This window comes from Vespa crabro, chromosome 3 (genome assembly GCF_910589235.1).
Source record: "Vespa crabro chromosome 3, iyVesCrab1.2, whole genome shotgun sequence".
Classification (NCBI taxonomy): Eukaryota; Metazoa; Arthropoda; class Insecta; order Hymenoptera; family Vespidae; genus Vespa; species Vespa crabro.
Window position 1 is genome coordinate 2,092,336 of NC_060957.1, and position 21,278 is coordinate 2,113,613.

General features: G+C 30.3%; 3 protein-coding genes across 5 annotated transcripts in view; 1 reads left to right on the forward strand and 2 right to left on the reverse strand.

The window, feature by feature from the left end:
• The window catches only part of LOC124422730 (potassium voltage-gated channel subfamily KQT member 1-like), a 29,027-nt gene extending 24,403 nt beyond the window's left edge, over positions 1–4,624 (reverse strand). Inside the window, exon 1 of the mRNA XM_046959576.1 lies at positions 4,070–4,624. The gene's annotated coding sequence lies outside the window, so the exon portion shown is untranslated. The remainder of the gene's footprint in view (positions 1–4,069) is intronic.
• A 2,189-nt stretch (positions 4,625–6,813) lies between these two features.
• Positions 6,814–8,157, forward strand: LOC124422671 (STING ER exit protein). The gene is made up of 4 exons (XM_046959459.1): positions 6,814–7,282; positions 7,358–7,514; positions 7,593–7,821; positions 7,893–8,157. The coding sequence occupies exons 1-4, from the start codon at positions 7,162–7,164 to the stop codon at positions 8,037–8,039; spliced, it is 654 nt and encodes a 217-aa protein (XP_046815415.1). The 5' UTR covers positions 6,814–7,161; the 3' UTR covers positions 8,040–8,157.
• Positions 8,158–8,234: 77 nt separating this feature from the next.
• On the reverse strand, positions 8,235–18,010 carry LOC124422670. 3 transcript variants are annotated; one of them, XM_046959457.1, is made up of 10 exons: positions 17,800–18,010; positions 16,951–17,171; positions 16,708–16,836; positions 12,788–16,518; positions 12,485–12,722; positions 12,217–12,394; positions 11,951–12,142; positions 11,288–11,824; positions 10,977–11,210; positions 8,235–10,915 (listed from the first exon to the last, which is right to left on the reverse strand). In XM_046959457.1, exons 2-10 carry the CDS (start codon positions 17,142–17,144, stop codon positions 9,845–9,847), a joined length of 6,504 nt encoding a protein of 2,167 aa, XP_046815413.1. In that variant the 5' UTR covers positions 17,145–17,171; positions 17,800–18,010; the 3' UTR covers positions 8,235–9,844. The 3 variants fall into 3 exon arrangements, with proteins under 3 accessions (XP_046815413.1, XP_046815412.1, XP_046815414.1); XM_046959456.1 differs by having other exon boundaries at positions 16,696–16,836; XM_046959458.1 differs by lacking the exons at positions 16,951–17,171; positions 17,800–18,010 and having other exon boundaries at positions 16,687–16,832.
• Positions 18,011–21,278: the final 3,268 nt, after the last annotated feature.

Below are 21,278 nucleotides of genomic sequence, written 5' to 3' on the forward strand. Positions count from 1 at the left end.
ATTGTTCTTTGTTAAAAGGATTATAACACACTGAATATATCTAGCATATCTCGCTATGGATAATAATAAAAATAGGAACGTTTAAATTATTCAGCGCGAACAGCGTTCGATCATGTCAGATCGCATTTCAAGATAGAAAACCACGGAAGTCTTTCGACGACACGATCCATGTATTTCAAGATTATTCAAGATAATATTGTAATCGCGATGGCCGATTTGCAAATAATCTCTTCAAATATTTTTATTTTCGTTTATCATTTACTTATATTTTTCTTTTTTTATTAATCCAATATAAGATCATAAAAAGCATGATTAATGTTATAATATATATATATTTCATATTTTTCTGTTAACTTATTATTACATTATAAAGTTGTCGAAACATTTCCCTTAAATTCTAAATATATTTACAAAACGTATTTGTAAAAATTCAAAGCTTTTGTTGGCGCTAAAATAGATAATAATGCCAAAAGCTTTCGGGAAAAATGTGAATTTTGTTTACTCCATCGAGAAAGGTCATAGAATGTAAATCGAGTGTTAAAAATGAATCTCCTCGGATGATCACGTTGCCACCAAACGTATTTACGTATTCACACGAGAACGTATACACAACAATGTAGATATCGGACATACTTTTTCTGGGAGGTGGAGGAAAGAACTTTTTATCGTATACATATGTATCTTTCTTCTTCTTCGTAGAAAAGCTTTGTATAAACTGCTGTAACGAAACATATGTCTACGAGATGACATTTCTTATCGATTCACATAAATATTATTATAGAGATTTTATTAATGATATTAAAAAATAACCGACATCGTGATGTCTATATCTCGTGCATATTATAAAATTGATATTACGGGTTAAATGATAATTGAAAAAAAAAAAAAGAAATCGTTACTTTCAGCATTCTTAATATTTAAAAAAATTGCGATATTACGAACACACAAAAATGTAAAAGAAATCACAGACGTAATTCGTTGATATTAAAAAAAAAAAAAAGAACCGATTAATATCTAAGCGAGTCTATTAAAACGAAAGACTGTGTTAAAAAAAAAGAGAAAAAGAAAGAAAAAAAATCGTTTAATATCTTCATAGTGAGCTGTTTAAACTCGGTGTTTCATAAACGTATACGATAAAAATTCATCGATCCACGATCGATCGATCGCGTGGAATAACACCCTTTTTGTTATTTCACCCTGGTAAAAGATAAAAGGACCGAAGTTGCGCAAACAAAGAGGAAAACGGCATTAATCGATTTCACTTTAAGTTGGCGTTTTACTTACACGCACGCGTCCATTTACATACGCATACATAGACACACACGTCGAAAAGGCCGATGACGCCGTCATCGCGTCGGACTTGTCTCGCGTTTCTACTACTTTTATATAGGATATTTCAGAACAAATATGGGTATAATTTCGATTGCTGTATTCAATACATTAAAATAAGAAAAAAAAAGAAAGAGAAAGAAAAAAAAATTTATACAAACATATCAATCCGATAGGATCTGGTTTTCGAAAATACAGCCTATTTTTCAGATACAATCCCTCATTTAAGAAGATTACCAAAAATGTTTTTAAAATAAATAAATAAAAATCGGCTCGTATATTACATGCAGTTAATTGACTACCTCGCTCGTCGAACTTACATCCAATAGATTTTCTTATCTGTGGGAGTCACCTAAACCAATTTAGTTTACAACACACCAGGAATAGAGATAACGTTGAGATACTCCGACAACGTATTATTAAACAAGTTCCCGAATAAATTCGTATTATACCAGACAACTTTGAACGAGTAAGAATGTTAAAGATAAGACGATATTTTGCTCAGACGTTTAGTCGAATGTAGTCAATTCGAGGAATTATTGTAAAAAACAAGTAAACAAGTAAAAAAAAAAGAAATATAATATTATACAATAACGGTTGAAAGTAAAATGTTGGTCATATATTGGGCTACGTTTGTATGAACTAACTTTATTTTTCTTTATTCTAATGCGCCAAAAATTATGTTTCTATGTGTTCTGAAACACATTGTATATCTTTATTACGTAAAAAAATCTCTACGTATTCATCGAAAGAACACCAAAAGGCGAAAAAGGAAACATACGGACGGGTTGATCGCGAGAAAACCAATAGACAAAATAGACAAGAAGAACGATGCGGAGATACGTAATTTCATCCCAGGAAAAGGAAATAGGGAAGTGAATGAGGGTAGATGGGCAAGGCATACCTTATTGCGACTAATTACAACCTTCCTGCTTTTCTATAATCGAAAGAACGATAAATCGTCCTTTTAATTGCAAATATACGCGTTCAACGTGCACGTTCATCTATGATACGACGCAGATGATAAAAAATCTCCTATCCCAAAAAAAATGATAAACGGAAAGTAAGATACGATAAATCTATCAATTTTTTAATCTCATTAATATCTTTCCAAAAAAAAATTGTTCGAATGGTTAATTTCGTTCAATTTTATGAAAGATAATCTCGACATTACCAAGCCGATATTCGTAAAGTTCGAAAGATACGAGAAAGAGTTAAATAGATAGTTAGATAGTTAGATAGATAGATAGATAGAGAGAGTGAGAGAGAGGGAGAGAGAGAGAACGTACCAATAAATTCCCGCGGGAATTCACTTCATTTTTTATACGGAATATTCCCTATTACAATTACTCGATAATACTCGATATGTAATTATTTTTCGATATATTAACTAATCCTTTAAAAATATTCAATCCACATTCTAAATTGAATAACAAGTGTTACGATCGATCGATATTATTACACGTTGCCACAATGGTAATGTCGCGAGTTTCGTGATTACCATATTCGCATATTCAATTATATAAACACTCTTTCATAAAACATCAGCATATTATCAATTTTTGTGGTTATTTCGTGTTATTTAGCGTTTATATAAATACTATCGAAAAAAATTGATATACCTACGTGAGAATATCGTAAGTAGACAAAGAGAAAAAGAAAGAGAAAGAGAGTGAGAGAACGAGAGAAAACGAGAGAGACAGAGAGAGAGAAAGAAAGAGAGAGAGAGAGAGAGAGCGAGAGAGAGAGAGAGAACAAAAAACTTATTCGTCCTAAGCGATGTAATCGACAGCCTTTGTAGACCACCTACTACAATTTCCATAAGAATCGCTCTTAAATGGCCAATGGTATAACGACAATTATGCACGAAGGGATTAATCGGGTCGATGCTTGATAACGAGGAAGAAGGAATACGTGTATATTTCGTGATCTCTTTCTAACCTCACTACGAATACCTCACGAAAAGCGATGTTTTCAGGTTAGTAACCCCCATTGCCGAGCAAGTAGTATCGACTAGTAGAAAGAAACCGCCGAAAATCCATATGATTGTCTTAATCGTAAACGATCGTGTTATATTTTCAATTAAAAAAGTGATGATAATTTTAAATTTTATAGAAATTTACGGGATATCAATCGAATTATCACGTAAGATGAAAAACGAAATGAGGAAGAAATGGATAAAAGAAAAAAAAAAGGAAAAAAAAGATAAAAACGTATATATTTTGATTTTATTTAATCGCTATTCGATTATAAGAATAATAAAGAATGGATATAAATATAATGTAATGAAATATATGCAGTTTTAGAACATTACCTGTTGCAAGAAGGCTCGAGAGATAGCCAGCCGGTCAATCGGATGAAAATGTCGACGAACATAATTTTGAACAGATGATAGCCTTATCTCTCTCTCTCTCTCTCTCTCTCCCTCTCTCCCTCTCTCTCTCTCTCTCTCTCGATAGTTTACATCTCAAAATGTATAGAATGTTTCTTAAAAAAAATGTCTTTCAAGGTGATTCAAATTCATGTTTTAGAGGCACATTAGATTAGACATCGAAATAAGTAAAGTTAGTATCAATAGAATAATACGCTTGTCTCTTTCGCACGTACACGTGTTACCGTCGACGCGTGAAAATGCTGCCACTTTCTCGCGTGCATGCGTGATCCCTAATTTGTGCACGTATACGTAAAAAGAAAAAGAAAAGAGAAAAAGAACAAAATAAATAAAAATGAAAAGTTACACCTCGTTCTTCTTCCCTTCATCCTACTCCTACAACTTCTTCGGCAGATCTTCCTTCTCCTCTCCTCCTGCTCCTGCTTGTGCTCCTTTTCCTCCTCCTCCTCCACCTCCTCCTTCTCCACTTCTTCCTCCTCCTGTTTTTCCTCCTGCGTACTCTGTCGCTGTGTCACGCACGCACCACGACCAATCACGACCGATGATAATGACTGAAGATGACAACGACGATGTCGAAGACGATAATGATGATGATGATGATGATGATGATGATGATGATAATAATAATGATCACAAGCAGATTATATCGAGATCGCGATAACGCTCGCAATATATTCAAAAAAGGTATAGCATTAGGATGAGAAACGACGAGAAGGGTTAAAAAAAAAAAGAATTGACGACGAGGACGATGGACAGGCGAACGAACGAGCACGCGCGGACGAGGTTACCGTACGTACCACCGACGTAGCCTTTTATAACGAAGAGAATAGGAGACTCTCGAAGAGAACTCGTCCTGCGCCGCGACGGACGGCTCCTGTCAAGGTAACACGCGCGCCTGATATCACTGCGCATCCACCGCCGCGCATTCCGACCCCCTATTTGCTCTTATTGCTCCCAGCGTTGCCAACACAAACTAACTCGTATTACAATATGGCGCGTGAGGCGGTTATTTTCAAATTACTGTCTTATCTCATACCTATTCTATCCCATAATACTTTTATACACTTACTTTTTAATTATTCGATTATTTTTATCTTTTATTCATGTATTATATTTTCAATACGCAAATATTTCCTTAGACGTAAGATATATGTATATGCTACTTTTAATGATTTCTTCGTCGATATCGAGAAACGATAAGAGTGCGAGAAAGAATAAAAACTTCGTCTGATCGGTGATGCGTGTCCCTAACAATAAGGTCATCTCGGAGTCATGTTATGACGTAAACGTATAAACGTAAATACCATGAAAGAATAAAATTCGATATGCACAGTCTGCCATGTCAAGGACTTTCCTATGTTCGATCTCTCACTCTCTCTCTCTCTCTCTCTCTCTCTCTCTCTCTCTCTCTCTCTCGTCTTTTTTTTACAATGACTCTCACCTACCTAAATATATCTTGCCGATTAAGTTTATTAACTACGAATTTTTTAATGTCTTCGATTTATTTTTGTAATACATCAGAAATAATCGTCCATTTTTTTAAAGAAGAAGAAAGAAATAAATTCATTATTTAAATCTTGATATATCATCGTCCAGTCAGTATGTATGTATACTTGATCGATCTAAAGAGATTCTATTTAACCCGTTCAATGGCATCCTACTACAATGGTCCTAAAGCTGGTGTGACGTCATTTCGTCGATCATTGTAATATATTAAGATCCCGTCAATTGCATTCATAAAAGTATTTGCTTTCTACCTATCAATTCATCTTTAATTATTCGATTTTCTAGTCGCTTTCCAGCCAGAAAGAATTTTGAGAATTTACAGACAAGTGTTTTTGCAAGCGCGCAAGCGCATACACATACATCGAATGTATCCTTCATAAATACAACAATCTTTCGCATGAAAATCTTTTACTATGAATTAGGTACTTGAGTTTTATTTAGATTCGTTGCTCGTAACAATAATGTTAGAAAAACATATATAAAAGAAATAATAGAATAAAATTCTAAGAGTTCGTTGAGTTTTTATAACGTCGGATTCTTTTCACTAGTTGAATATCCGCAGAAAGTTCACGAATATTTTATTTCACACTTTCAAGGGCATAAAACCATACCATTGCGATAACTCTACTTGATCGATCAAACTCTTGCGACCAAGTCTTTATAATCTCGTATTTACAATTTCAAGGTAAAAAATTGATTTAACAGATAAAACAGCGACCATATGTAAATGCGTTCTTTAGTTTACAAACAGTCACGAGTATGTATGTATGTATGTATGTATATATGTTTATATTTATTTTATCTTAAGTATCAAATTATGTATTCTTATTCCGTAAACAAAATTAATAATCATTTCTCGTTAATATAATGCGGAAAATTATATGTGCAATAATAAAATATTATTTACGTACAGATACCTACCTTTGTTTTATCTTTTTAATTCTATTAACAATTTCGTTTCTTTCTCTTCTTATCACGATCAATTTGATATGACATCTTGACCTTAAAAAATAAACGTAAAGTACTCAAATTTCAATCCGGAATGACAAAATAGATGATTACATAATATCAGATTAATATTAACGAACTTTGTCAGTCAACTTGATTAATTTTAATGTCTTCGCATTGATTTGTCCTTTTTTTAGATAATTATCGCAATAATACAATGATCGAATTATATTTGCTTGTTTATATATATATATATATATATATATATATCAAACCCTTCTTATCATCGAACGATATTTGAATGCATTATTACCTTGCGACATCAATGACTTATAACTGAAGTTAATAGGTAATGAGAATTAATGCTAAAAATTATTACCGACGAAGACGAGGTTATATCGATAACGTAGTATTCTTTACATAAGAGTGTATATAATCCATGAAATACATTTAATTTACACAACGAAACTTAAATTCATTGCACAAAATTTACAAACAATAGAAACAAATTATAAATAATCTGAAACAAGAATGTAGTATTTATCAATTTCATTCTATGTATTACCAACTAACAAAAAACAAATTATAATGACAACTGTAAAAAGAACTAAAATTAATAAAAAGGTTTGCCATTGGTTCATTTGTCCACACTATAAAGTTGATACCAAATCAATTACACATTATTTGTCCTTTTCCATATCAGAGTTTCTAAATTCTATAATACCTCAAAATTGTTATACTCTTTAGTGTGACAATCAATAGCAATATAATTCGAACATGTGGGTATAAATTAATAATAGCAATATAAGTGTATAACCTCAAAATAACAGTAATGTAATTTTTTCTTTAATGAAAAGTTTCCTTGTCTTTGATACTATATAATAATATATACGGTATAGAAATAAATATCGTTATTTACATAGCTGTAAAGTTGCGAAGGTTATTTGAAATTATATTTTTGGATAAAAAACTTAATGTGAGACAAAATGCCAAAGGTAGTTTCAAGAAGTATTATATGTTCTGATACCAAAGATCAAGAAGAATATGGTGAAGAAAAGCCATTACATATTTATTATTGTTTATGTGGTCAAATGACATTGATTTTAGGTTAGATTGTTACAGAAATTTGTTATCACGTATTTCCATAAAAGGAACAATTAGAAAACAGTTATTATATTACAGATTGTGCTATTGAAAAATTACCACTAAGAAAAAGAGATGGAGCGCGGGTCATCGATGGTAGTAAACATGCTCATAAAATGACTTGCGAACAAGATGAAGTTGTTTATTTGAAACGTTCAGAAGGAATAGAAAAACAGTATCGACAAAAGTGTAAAAAGTGTGTATTTGATTATTATTATAATTAACGTATATAAAATGTTACTCTACAATTGTCATAACAATTATATTTTTACAGATGTGGTCTTTTCCTGTATTATAAACATGATCTTAGCATGAATATTGTATTTATTGTAAAAGGTGCTGTAATAAAAAGTTCTGGTGAAGGTCCAATGACTGATATATATAATCAAGTAGCAATTGAAAAACCTAAAAAAATAATGGTAACGAAGCATACCAAGAATATGGGTAAATTTAGTTCTGTAACTGTATCTACGATAGATGAAGAAGAAGATGAAATCGAAGCTGTAAGTTTAATAAGCTAATGCTTGATATATTTCTGCACAATAGGAATTTCTGAATTAAATTTTATTTCTAGAGAGAAGTTGCCGATTCATATGCAAATAATGCACGAATCATAGAAAAACAACTTGAAAGAAAGGGAATGAATAAAAGAAAAGCGATGCTACCAACTGAAACAAATATTAAACGGACAAGACCAAGAGGAACGTTATTAGATGTATAGTTTATCAACTATTATGTTTTCTAAAGTATCATAAAGTATAATGAAGTTTTGTATTTTAATTCGTATTATAATTTTATATTATAAGTAACATATTTTAAATATATTTTTATTAAAATAATTTATTGTATTAAATGATTTTTGTAATTTAAATATTTTCCTACTTTTAAATTAGGTAATTAATTAAGTTAATTGGAATATTTTAACACTTTTAAATGTTTATTAACATTACATAAAAGTAATTAATATACAAATGACTAGATATAAACATTGCATAAAAATGTACATTGCAAAATATAGATTAGAATTTAATAAATAAATATATTAACGTACAGTACACTAAGGCGAAGCAAGAAGTTTATGTTTTGTAGATGTCGATGAAGATAAAAATTAAATTATTTTGCAATATATCAATTCAAGACAATATTTAATTTGAATCAACTTAAATCTACAATAGAACAAATGTATGTAAATAACTTTTTTAAATAGATTTCTAAATGATCAGAACAGAATTATAATATTTGTATATTTTTTCTATTCTGATCGTTTAGCGTATAAGAAAATAATTGATATAATATGTTTTAAAACATAATTTAGATCCCAAAATATCACATATAATATTAAATCAAAATGTATACTTTCTTATTTTGCTATAGTATATCTTCATCGATTGACGAAATTAATTAATACGAAATCTAAAAATAGTAAATAAAAATTTGTTTACATATATGACATTTTCTTACTGTTATATATATTAAATGTATATAGCAATACAACATTCCCTATATCCTAAATGTTATACAGATTATAAATCTACATCAATGAATTAAATATACATATATACTATGGCAATATCTAATAAGTAAAATTCGATCATAATTTGTCCTATTGCAGATGTGAATTGTAGAAATAAAATAGGCTAGAAAAAATAAAAGATAAACATGGCTCTATTTGGAAAGGGAATCTTTGCAACTACCTAAAAGTATATTATAAGTGATCATATTATATGTATGTTTGATATAGACAGAAAATGTAGTTGCAAACATTTAAAATACATATCTACGTGAAGTAATATATGATTTTTTGTTAAGCTTCATCCGATCTTTGAAGATATTAGTTTATATAATAGATGCTAAAAAGAAAAAAATCGAAATATTCAAATTTATTATAAGACTATAAGATCTGCTTATTATTAGCAGTCCATTACAAAACAACTAATTGATGATTGAATTATCTCTGAAAAAAATCTTTTATAAATTCACAATCTTTTCCATTCTTTATTTTTTAATTAACCTAAAATATTAACTTAAGATTTTATCATAAAAATTCGATTGTACATCTAACAACAATTTAATGTTATGTGTACAGTCCTAATCAAAACATAAATTATTCTATATATAAAATACAAATAAATTATGAATTAATGAATAGTATAACTTCCAATGATAAAAGTATTTCAATAAGGAATGCGATTAAAATATACATATACGTATACATACACACACACACACACGCGCGCGCGTTTGTGTGTATGTATAGATATAACGTCTGATTGTATGTAGCGATATTTGATATAACAAAAAAATCACATGCTATAAGAACGTTTATACATGTGCATGCGTGTGCACGCATGTACATATCTCCAGTGTGCATTTAGATTGTGCCATAATATAATCTAAATTGCAATCTATCTTACATTGAGCATGATTCATTTCATTTATCACGTTCGTAGCTGCGTTATATAACTTTCTATGCATGTTCATTAATAGGTATGTATCTTGGGAAAAGATTACATTTCATATGCACATTTAAGTACTTATCTGAGATGACTTAATGTCTGTTTTTTTAAGTATTGTAGGCTCATCTTTAAGAAACGTGCCTGATCTAGAACCCACTGTAAGTTGTTTGGGAGTCTCTTCTGTATGGCACTTTGTTTTGATCTTTTCATCGTTGACCTTGGAAGATGACTTTTTATTAGCGAGGGCCGGCTTATTTGGTCTGTTAGTACCAGATTTGGGGGAAGATTTTCTGCTAGAGTTATCGGATCCTTGTTGATTAGCACTATTATCTTTCTTTTCCCTTTTAACAATAGAATTAACCATAGTGGTTGATTGTAAAACTTGTCGTGCGTTTGTTGTCCGACAAGCAACATTATTTACTGATTTACTTGAAATATCTGGTGTCTTCGCAGCGTCTAAAAGATTTCTACGTAGGTTAGGTGAACCGTGATAAGCACTTATAGCTGCCGCTCTGCTTCTACTGGCCGCGGTTGAGTTCTCTAATGATCTTGGTGGCCTACGTGTTACCGTTAATGGATTCTTCTGCTGAATCGGCAATATATTTTTCTTCGTTCTGTCATAAATTTGTGCTCTGTTTATACTTTTTCCTAATGTTGGTGATAATTTCTGTAACGCATTAGATTTAGGATTTGCAGTTATTTCTGTCATAAGACTATCTGTAGACATTGATGTATCCATTTTGTTAACATTTTTCTTTACAACCGATGTCTTGTTCTTGGATTCTGCTAATGAATCTACAGACAATCCAATTTCCGTGCTTTTCTGTTTAAAGGATGGTGATTCAGGACGAGTGATACCACAACTTTTACTGATCACATTTTTCTTCTTGTTTGGTCTGGTCATGTTCGATTCTGTCAAACTATCAGACGAAAGAGCTTTCACGTCCTTTTTTACAGGCAGCTTTACTCTTGCTATAGGCTTTTTCTCTGTCACTCGTTTTGTCGCAGGACTAGATGTACGCGATGAGTCTGATGATGAGATTGTGATTTTTCGTCGTTGTATTACCACTTTATCTTGACTTACTGACACATTTTCTTTTGGTACAAATTTGGTTCTTGGTTCTAAATATCTAGATTTTACCTACAAAATTTTTATTCGTATTAAGAAAATAATATAACATATTAAAAATGTTAAAATTTACCTCTATTTTATTGGGCCATGATTTAGGTCGACTTGGTGCATCACTGGTGCTTGGTTTATTATCTTCTTGCATTTTTCGTTCAACAGGATCGCTTTTAGGTTTATTTAGAATTTTTCGCGTTTGTGTCGTTGACATTTGCTTCATTGTTTTATCATTATGTTCCGATATAGCCATTTTCACACGTTTTAGATCTAAATTGCGACTTGCTGAGCAAGCTGACGATGTTTTCGATTCCTTTAATAATAAAAATAAAATTAGTTTGATTCCTTTAACGAGTACTTTTATAAAATTTAACGACGAGTAACGAGTACCTTTATAAAGTTCGAATGCCTTGATTGACATCTCGATGTTTCGTGCGGTAAAATAACAAGACATGCTAATTCTTGTATTCTACGGCGAAGCTCCAAATCCATTTTTAACCATGTTGTCGATCTTGCAGCCTTCGCTGCCTCACGAACCAAACATTTTTCAACACGAGCTTGAATTTTCTTTAAAAAATCAATAAATAACGGACCCCATTTCATTTTTGTCTGAAAGTTATCTGTTTGCGTGGATAACAACATTTTATGTAACTTTGAATAACTTTTACATGCTTGTTCAGGTGGCAAATGTTCTGCAGCTGATAAAAAGTTATCCTCCAAACGACTTATATTCCATGTTAAATCACGACCAAGTGATTGAAAATTTTCATTATTTAATATAGCTGCAAAATTGTCTGCTAAAAATTTTAGCGACGTTTCCAACAAGTTTGAAACCATTCTGTATACCGGTTCTGCCCATCGTACATTCGGCAAAGTTGCTAACAATTTATCACAATCTATCATAGTTTGAAGTACATTATCTGTAGACTAAACAGTGGAATAATAAGATTACAAAGTAACGACATTATTAAAATATATTATTTATATTGAAAAGAATAATTATCATACATACAAATATTAAATATATATATAATATTGTACTTTTACACATACCATATGTACTATATGCTGTAAATAACACTTTTCCATCAATTCTCTTGGAAGAGTTGCAAATGCTTTGCATGGCCATATTCGTACAAAATGTCGTGTTATCCACCTTAGAGATTTACGATATATTTCATCCAGTCCATAAGCTGCAGCTAATGGCATACACTCCAATACTCCAACAGCACATACTTGGCAAGGCTAATGATTTTATAATAACGATATTAGTATATATTTATATTAAATTAGAAACATGATAAAAACGCAATATTTACTTTATGAAAAAGATGACAATATTTAACTTTAAGGGTATAACCTATAACTTCCTTAAGACCCTCTAGACACAGCATATCAGCTAATGTAGCTAATTCGACAATGCTTATAGAATCTGGTATATTGCTTTCTCCGCTATATATATGACGTAGTGCAAAATGAACTGCATTATAAGAATATCTGTAAAATATTCTCAACTTAATTTTAATTGTGATATTAAATTTCATCACATATATTATATATACATATGATATTATAATGTTAATATACCCTTGTAAAGAAATCACATTTCCTGCACTTTCAATCCATCCACCACTAAGAATCGCCGCAAAATATTGACAACGAGAACTTAATATACATTTATGTGCTCTAATTCGTCTTCCAGCTACATCAATTGTAACATCTGGATTAATCTCTTCCAAAAACATTCTTAATAAATCTTCACCCAATCGATTATATGGTTTTCCTCCAGCCAAACTTGATGTTTCTGTTTCTTCTGTACTTCCTTCTATAAAATAATATTTTAATAATAGTTTAGAAAATCAATATATAAGTATATAATAATTTACATACCAGCTCCAGAACGTCCCATGCTGCTTTGCATGCTACTTATGTCACTCTCAGAAATGATACCTTCTGCCTCACCATCACCAGTTAAATCTTCAAGCGGTGACTTTTGTTTCGACGGTAGCGAAGTACTCATAACAGAAGAAAATACTCGTGAGAGAGTTCTTACTGAATCATTTGTTCTTGACATAACTAATTTACTTTCAATCCAAGACGTTTCTGGAATACTACTACTCATACGGTATGTAGCTCTATTTTCCTTGGCAATTAAATATTCAGATGTATGAGAATGTCCTGATGTTTCGGTTAAATCCGAAAGTCTTACAAATTTAGAATTTGGCTTTTTCTTATTCAATTGTAACTCCTTTACATCATGGCTAACAAGATTTTCATCTGTTTTCGATATAGATGTATGACTGTTATAAGTTGTATCTAATTTTTCATACTCTGGGCCTTCTAACTCACATTCTATTTTCTTAATTGTTTCATTTAAAGATTTATGAGTTTCTAATATTTTATTGCCAGTCGAAGGAATGATTGGATGTTTATGATTGGTTGAATGATTGGTTGTTTCCACATCTCTGCTTAATAAGTCTGATAATTCATAATCACGATTATCACTATTTGGAGATGGTCCACTGTCACTGCTAATGTCAAATGTTTCACTTTTACGTGTTTGTCCATTAGTACTTTCTGTACACGTCTTTCCCCATCCAGACATATCTGAATATTCGTCCTCATATATTTTTGTATCATCTCCCAACTGCTGTTCTCTACCTAATTCCTTGTATTGTTGATGTTTGATACTCGCACGTAGTTCCTTATCAATGATTTCTATGTGAGAGTTTGGTGGTGTATCCTTTATATCATATGCCAAACATTCTTCTGTGGATGTATCCATATTATTATTAGAATTATTTTCCAATTCCTGCAAAGAGTTTGAATTCTTATGGTTTGTGGATTCACCTCCTGCAGCATCACTAAGAGAATGACTAGAAGAACTTTGTTTTGTTTGGATCTTCTTCAAATCCCTTTGATCTACTGATAAGCTATGCGCGCGTTTGTGTTCTTTTTTTATTATTAATTCCTTAGTAATAGGTTGTCCATTATCATTATTACTTTGCGTTTTATCGATATTCCACGAATGACGTTTCAAAACTGATCGCGAAGAGGACAACGTTCGTCTTCTCACTATAGGAGAATCAGATTCAATAAACATAAAAACACCTCGTCTTGGTTTTTCTTTTATAGATTTTATTGAATTTAAATCTTGATCCTCTTGAAGAGTACTAGAGTTTTCATTTGTTGCAACTTCGTCAATTTTCGCTTCCATGCGTTTATCAGAAAATGATGATAAATTTCGCTTATGCGTTGTTTTCTGAGCATTTTCAGTCGTCTTTTGTGGATCACCTAAATCAATGAACATAGAGAATATGTTCTTCTTATCACCTTCCTCAACATTTTTATGATTCGTATCTTCTTTTACAATCTTTTTATTCTTTGGAAGATCATTTTTATTAGATATATCAATATAGAATTCACAATATGCTTTATCAGTTTTATGTGGCTCTTTTTTATTTTCCACATTTTCTTTAACCAGTGTTTCTTCCTTAGATTCTACATTATTTAAATTGACAAAAAAACCTAAACTGCTATACTTTTCATGATTGTTAGATCTTATAGAATTCTTAACACATTCAGAAGTAGAAAAGCTTTGTGACATATTTGTTACAGAGTTATCTTTTGCGCTTGATCCTGATTCATTTTTTGTACAATCACTCATATCTACAATCCATGCAGTCATGGAAGAAGACATTCTTGTTGGTCTATCTTTAGTATCATTCATAATTACAGAACCACCTGATACAATGGGTGTGGATTCTGTTTTACGTTGTACGATAGGACTATCCATAGGTTTGGTAAAATCTGATGTGCTGACACCACCAGAAATAATGGGAGCTGTTTCATTTCTTTTAGTTTTTCTGATGACATCTACAGGTTTAACATTTTCTATATTACAACCTACAGTAACAGGTAAGCTACTGCTACACTTATGTGCACTATCATCCTCTGCATAACTGCTGTATGATGCAACTTTATCATTCGTTATATCTGCTGCAGGATATATTATATCAGAATTAGTTATACTATTTTGCAGAAGATAATTATTTTCTAATATCTTTTTATCAATTTTATGTTCATAACTGTCGAAAGATAAATATCCTGTACGATACTGCATATTTGTAGCTGCTATTTGAATATCAGAAGTAAAATTATTTAATACATCATTGATAGGTACAGCCGTTGAATCTGTTGTCACATTAGAAATCATATCACTATCTACACGATGTCCTGAATATTGTGGTATGGCACTTTGAAAAACAAGATTGCCTTGTCTACGTTCATGTTCTTGCCTTAAGACAGAAAGCTTATCATTTGAATCAAGCTCAAATGTATTTCTTCTTATTAATAGAGGTTGCTGTGTATTTTCAGTAAAATTTGTAGTACTTTCTTTAGGATTCTTTGACTCATCAATTGTAATATCCAAAAGTAAGTTCTCATCACTGTTTACATTTATTTTATCTTGAGAATTATTGATATTTGAGCTATTATCAGGACAAGGTGAAGCATGTGTGCTTTCACCGCTATCTGCTTCTTTAATTTCTACAGCTAATGACTCTTTGTTTGTACCTTTATTCACATCATCTTTGCTGATTAATGTAGAGTTAACTTCCGTTATCTTAGGTATATCAGAAAATGGTTGAAAGTATTTTGTTACTTTCATTTCTGGTTCAAATTTTGCAATTTTACTACATTCATTCTGTAAATTTGTTACTTTAAGTGGACATGTAAACTTATAGAATTGATCTGCAGTAGTACTTGATAAATTGTGTGCAAAATCAGCAGAAATAGACATATAAGATCCTGTATTTTTATCAGTTTGTACATCTTCTTTAACATTTATATTTAAAATTTCCACTTCATCGTTCAGAGAAGATGCATCTATAAAGTAATGGTTGCTTATATTAGAATTACTGCATACTGATGAACGCGTGAAATCAGTCAATTTGTGCTGCGTTTTCTCTGCACATGTACTTTCTGCTTGGGAACAATTATCATGCATTTCTTCATCTTCTAGCTTCTCTAATACTTTCTCTTTAGATTCATCATTTTCTTTTGGAACAGATTCTGATGTTTCATTTCCCTCACTTCCACAATCTGATTCATAAAATGGATCCCCAAGAACTTCATTTTCATACTCTGCAATCTCATCGTTATGTAATATTACTTTTTTACCATTTTCTATTGATGAACCTGATAAATATTCATGTTGGCTATTCATTGAAGAACTTGTAGCACTACTATCATTTACAAGATAATCCATTAATGTTATTTTATTTAAATCTTTTGTCTTACGACGCGAATCATTGTAAGTAGTTAAAGTATTATCATGCTTGAAATCAGTAGTAGGTACATAGCCTTCATGATCTGTTTTTGTAATATGAGCTGAATGGGTTGCATTAACAGTCGAAGTATACTCTGATAGTTGTGATTCCTCAAAATCTATATCCAAATTTTCTGAAGTTATAGTTTCAATATGATTGACTGAGTCAGCTTCTACACTAGAATCAGCCATTTCTAATGACATAAGATTTGTATTTATCAAGACATAGCGTTTTCCCACCTTCAGATATCGTTTAGTTGTACAACTTGATAATGACCATATTTTATGTACTCTGCAGAGACAAAAAGATATCAATCAAACTTTTATATCAAATATGCAACTACTGTTTTATAAACAAAAAGTTGTTTCATAAAGAGAAAGTTGTTTCATACACGAAAAAGCAACTATAAGAATAAAAACTGCTATGTAAGCTTATAGATTCAAATAAAAAATGGTGTACCACTATTACTTAAAAGAAAACCTTTCACTGAAATTTGATCCATTATTGAAGTAAGAGAAACTTCTTATTGGAGGTTTAATAGCAATATCGTAAAGAAATACTATTGGTAGCCATTTCTCTTGTAAGAAATCCAAGTTATTGTGCAAATATCTGTAAAGTATAAATAACATTTTACAAATGCATAGATTAAAGATTAGTCAAAGAATATTATCTTATTGGAAGTATTTATCTTTTCTATATCTATAACAAATAATAAAAAGTTACCTTAAAAAATATTTATATGTTCGATGGATATCTTTATCATAAATTTTACCTCCTTGCTGATTCTGCAATTTCTTAAATTGCAAAGTTAAAGGAGATTTACATGTGCTCAAAGTACAGAATGATTGATCTTGCAACCACTGTTGTACTCTTCCTATATTTCCATTTTCCCTGTTGTGTAGCTTTTTTGCAGCCATGAGACATATTCATTTATACTTGTTTACCTAAGAATACAAATATATAAGATATACCTAGATTAGACATAATTCATACTTATGAATACAACTTTCAAAAAGATTATAAGATATATAAAATCATAACTTGTTTATTAATTTAAATATTATAAGGAAATAATTAGAAAATTATATTCATAGGTGTTCTTCATACACCAATAATTACTATCTTTTAAATATCTATCAAACAGATGCACATCTGCTACGCAAAAATTAAAAAATAAACAGTCTGATTTTAATATTTTCTTTTTATGTAATTACCTCACGTACACACATACTCATAATTCATTAATATAATAATTAAGCAAAAAATATCAACTCAAATTACTACAAAGTCATAACGTATTACGAATTTCATTTATTCCCGGTCTTTGAATTTTTAAAACAGGATCGTAAAATATGGGCTCTGACGATTAATGTCAATTTATGGACACTCGTTGTATAGATAATCATTTAGATACTACTAATATTGGAAATAACGCTCACAACTTTTTCTTAGAGTTACGAATTTACATTCAGAGTTTTTCTATTTAATATCTTACAGGAAAAGAAAAGCATCTTTAAAATAAACTTTGATACGAATTTCTTAATTTATTGATCGTACGTCATACATACGTACCTCGCATTATTTTGTCTTCGTATGCAATGACAAAAGATACGTGAATTATTTCGGGGACGTTCTATGTCTTTTCTTAAAAGCATTTCTTGCGCAGAATCGCAAAAACTCTATAAATTTTCTATTTATTCGCCTAATAAATCACCTACTTCTTTGTTATCCTAATACACAACCGCAAATTTGTGAAATGACGATCCCTGTTCCAAAAACATAATGCAAGTACTCTGAAGCACAACAAGATGGCGCTTATTCGTGACTTTCTCAACTAGCAAATTGTGTCCAATTATATTCATAGAAAATATTTTCTAGCCAATGAGATTAACGATTTAGATATAAACTTCATAATCAATTTCTATCTCGGTTTGACAATATTTAGTTTTGAATTAGGTAACACTGTCTAATGAAAAGAGAAATAATTTGAATCTTAATTTAGCCCTGGTTGTCACAAATATTTGCTAATTACTTACAAAAACATAATTAATATATGGACACGTAAAAAATGCACACATATTACATATCTTTATACTTATATACATGCCTTCACAATTAGTATATATGACACATCAGTTACAATTGAAATTTGATCTGGATCAAAGTATATTAAAATATTTATGTATTTCATTTAATTTCATACCATACAATATTATCATATTTATCATTATCACTTTGAATAGTTTTAAATGAAAAAGAAGAAATTGCTTGATCATTTGACTGATGTTGTGGAAGAGATTTTAAACAATTATTTATTACTACTACTATTTGTAAATCTGTTAATATTGTTTCAATATTTAGATATACAACAAGAATTGTTTCTTTCTTTAAATTACTTTTCAAAAATGTCGACATTTCTATTTGTACAGTCAGGTAAATAAAGTTCCAAAGGATTATTCATGACAACATTACTTGTTCTTACAACTTCTGAAGTATCTTCAATCTTTTTATGTAAAATTTCAATTCTATTATTCATTTCATATTGATATACAATGTTACATTGAATATTACAAAATTCTTGAGTCATTTCAATATCAATGATCTCAATAGCATCTGTATAGATATATGCCCACAAGGTATATATCATTTTGTATTTATCACAACTACATAAAGTACAATAATTTTTCTTGGTACTTATATCATACAAAACTGTATCTAATTGTGGTCCAAGATCCAATACCATTTTTCTTTATAAAATTGATAATAAGGTATTATATATGAAATATAAAGCAACATGAAATGCGAAATAAAAACTACGAAGTATATAATGTATATATCAAAAGAATTTTATTTAAAGATAAAGTATTATAAAGATGTTATAATTTTATAATCTTAATAGTTTTATATTTCGTGATCCATAGTCAATATAGTAATATTTTTATAATTTCCATCATTTCTTAACTCATTTGTATCATCATTGTCATAGAGAAATTCATTAACGTATATAAATTCGCAGTTGGAGTTCTGTAAAAATGTATAACTTTAATGAAACATTATAAAGACTTCATAAATTTTAATTAAACATACCTTTCCTTTCCTATATTCTATATGTTCTGTAATTAATATTCCATTAAAAGGAACTCTCTTTCTAATATTGTATGCAATTGAATTTAATAAGATTATAGAGGATCATCTATAATTGCATCCTCCATATCTTTCCTTAAATCATCTGCAATTGCATACGATTAAATACGTAATAAAATTGATATACTTTTAACACGCTGACTATCGCGCGAATTTTACATAACTTGCGCAAAGCGCCAATATAAATTTTTTAGTATGCGATGCATATTATGTTCAAATATTATTTACAGCAGATAAGATGAGTTGTATAAACGTGCCTTATGCAATTTTCATGGTGGGGATCACTGGTGGCCTCCAAGGCGCTGTAGACCATTTTGCTCGTATGAAATGGTAGTAGATTATAATTTAGGAAAATCTTCAGTTGATTTGTCTGATTAAATGACTGCTTATAGTTCACCATTGCGAAAAACTATAAAGTAGTACAGAAAATTGGCAATAGAGCTTTTGCTGAATACTTGTATTGTAAATTTAATGGTGTTATACAAACAAGCAACTCGAAAAAATATTTCAATCACCGATTTTAGGATGAAGTTAGCGATATATTTAGTGAAGTGTTTTGATGATGAAGATTCCATTTCATCAAGAAATTGCGTATAGAATAAACGTCGTTATGAATTTAAAAGGGAACCGAGAAGTATGCGAAATATAAGGAGATTTTGCAAAGAATGCTACGAAAAAAATTCAAAACAGCTAGGAAGAATGAGAGCAAAGAATTGCACTAAAAAAGTGGCGACATATTGTGCCGACTGTCCTAGTTCGCCTTTTCTTTGCCTACCGTGTTTCAATGTGACTCATCGTTATGTGCACAAATAATATGTATATTTTCCTTGTATTAATAAAATTATAATTACATGTTCGTACAGTATTAATTTCTTTAAATCACTACGGAATCAATGATATTATTTAAAAAATTTATTGAATCGATGTTTACCCTAATTATGTATTCTCACTATTCGTCGCGTCGCCGGTCACCGGTGGCCCTCACGGCGCTGTAGTCAAGTCGAGTGCCGGTCACCGGTGACCCCCACGGCAGTCAACGTGTTAAAAATGAATAATTTATCAAAATTACAAACCTAGTTGGCATTAGAATACATTTTCCATAGGTTTCTATTCTTATAAAATAAAAGAAAAGAATCACACTTAATCTTTTTTGTTTAAATTTAGCAATTTAACAAATGAATTGTTTTTTCCTATCTTCTGTGCATAGTAATAATTTATCATTATGATTTTTAAATTAATTATTCTAATATTTTTTATTAGTCTTTAATAAAGTTGCTGAAAATTAAATATTGATAAGGCTGTTCATCATTTCGTTTTTATTATGATTTATCCCAACAATGAGCCCAGGTATAATTCTTGGCCGATTTTAATGAATAAGGTCTCATTTTAATGATGCATGCTTAAATGAGAAGATGACTTCCTTAAATTTTTGAAAAAGCATTATTTTTATGTATAAACTGTTGTCAAAAAAACATTTTTTACGATTTTTTTCAAAAATTCTATAAAGTCATTTTTAAATCTTCATTTAAAAAATGAAACTTTTTTTTTTATCAAAATCGATCAAGAATTATACCTGGATTTATTGTTGGCTATTTTAAATATTTTTCGATATTTTTAGTGAAAAGTAAGTTTCGTATAATGACGCTCTTTGAAATTTGCGATAAAAGAAACGAAGCTTCTCATTCCATTATTGATTTTCATTTACAGTTTTGAATGTGTGTTTTATTTCTTTGAAGTAGACAAATTGCTTGATTGTTCTCTGCGTAAAGTGATGGTCAAATTTTCTAATACATTCTAAACATAAGAAAACGTATTTTGCAATGCTAATGTAGAGAAACTGCAGTAATTCACTCAGGAAATTTAATAAGCTTTGAACAGATGGTAAAAATAAGGAAGTACGTGTGCAT

Coding starts and splice junctions, on each gene's coding strand:
- LOC124422671 (XM_046959459.1), top strand. CDS start 7,162: ATGCCAAAGGTAGTTTCAAGAAGTATTATATGTTCTGATACCAAAGAT. Junction 7,283..7,357: donor TCAAATGACATTGATTTTAG/GTTAGATTGTTA, acceptor ATTATATTACAG/ATTGTGCTATTGAAAAATTA. Junction 7,822..7,892: donor AAGAAGATGAAATCGAAGCT/GTAAGTTTAATA, acceptor TTTTATTTCTAG/AGAGAAGTTGCCGATTCATA.
- LOC124422670 (XM_046959456.1), bottom strand. CDS start 17,144: ATGGCTGCAAAAAAGCTACACAACAGGGAAAATGGAAATATAGGAAGA. Junction 16,519..16,695: donor AGTGAAAGGTTTTCTTTTAA/GTAATAGTGGTA, acceptor TTGTCTCTGCAG/AGTACATAAAATATGGTCAT. Junction 11,825..11,950: donor TACAGCATATAGTACATATG/GTATGTGTAAAA, acceptor TCCACTGTTTAG/TCTACAGATAATGTACTTCA.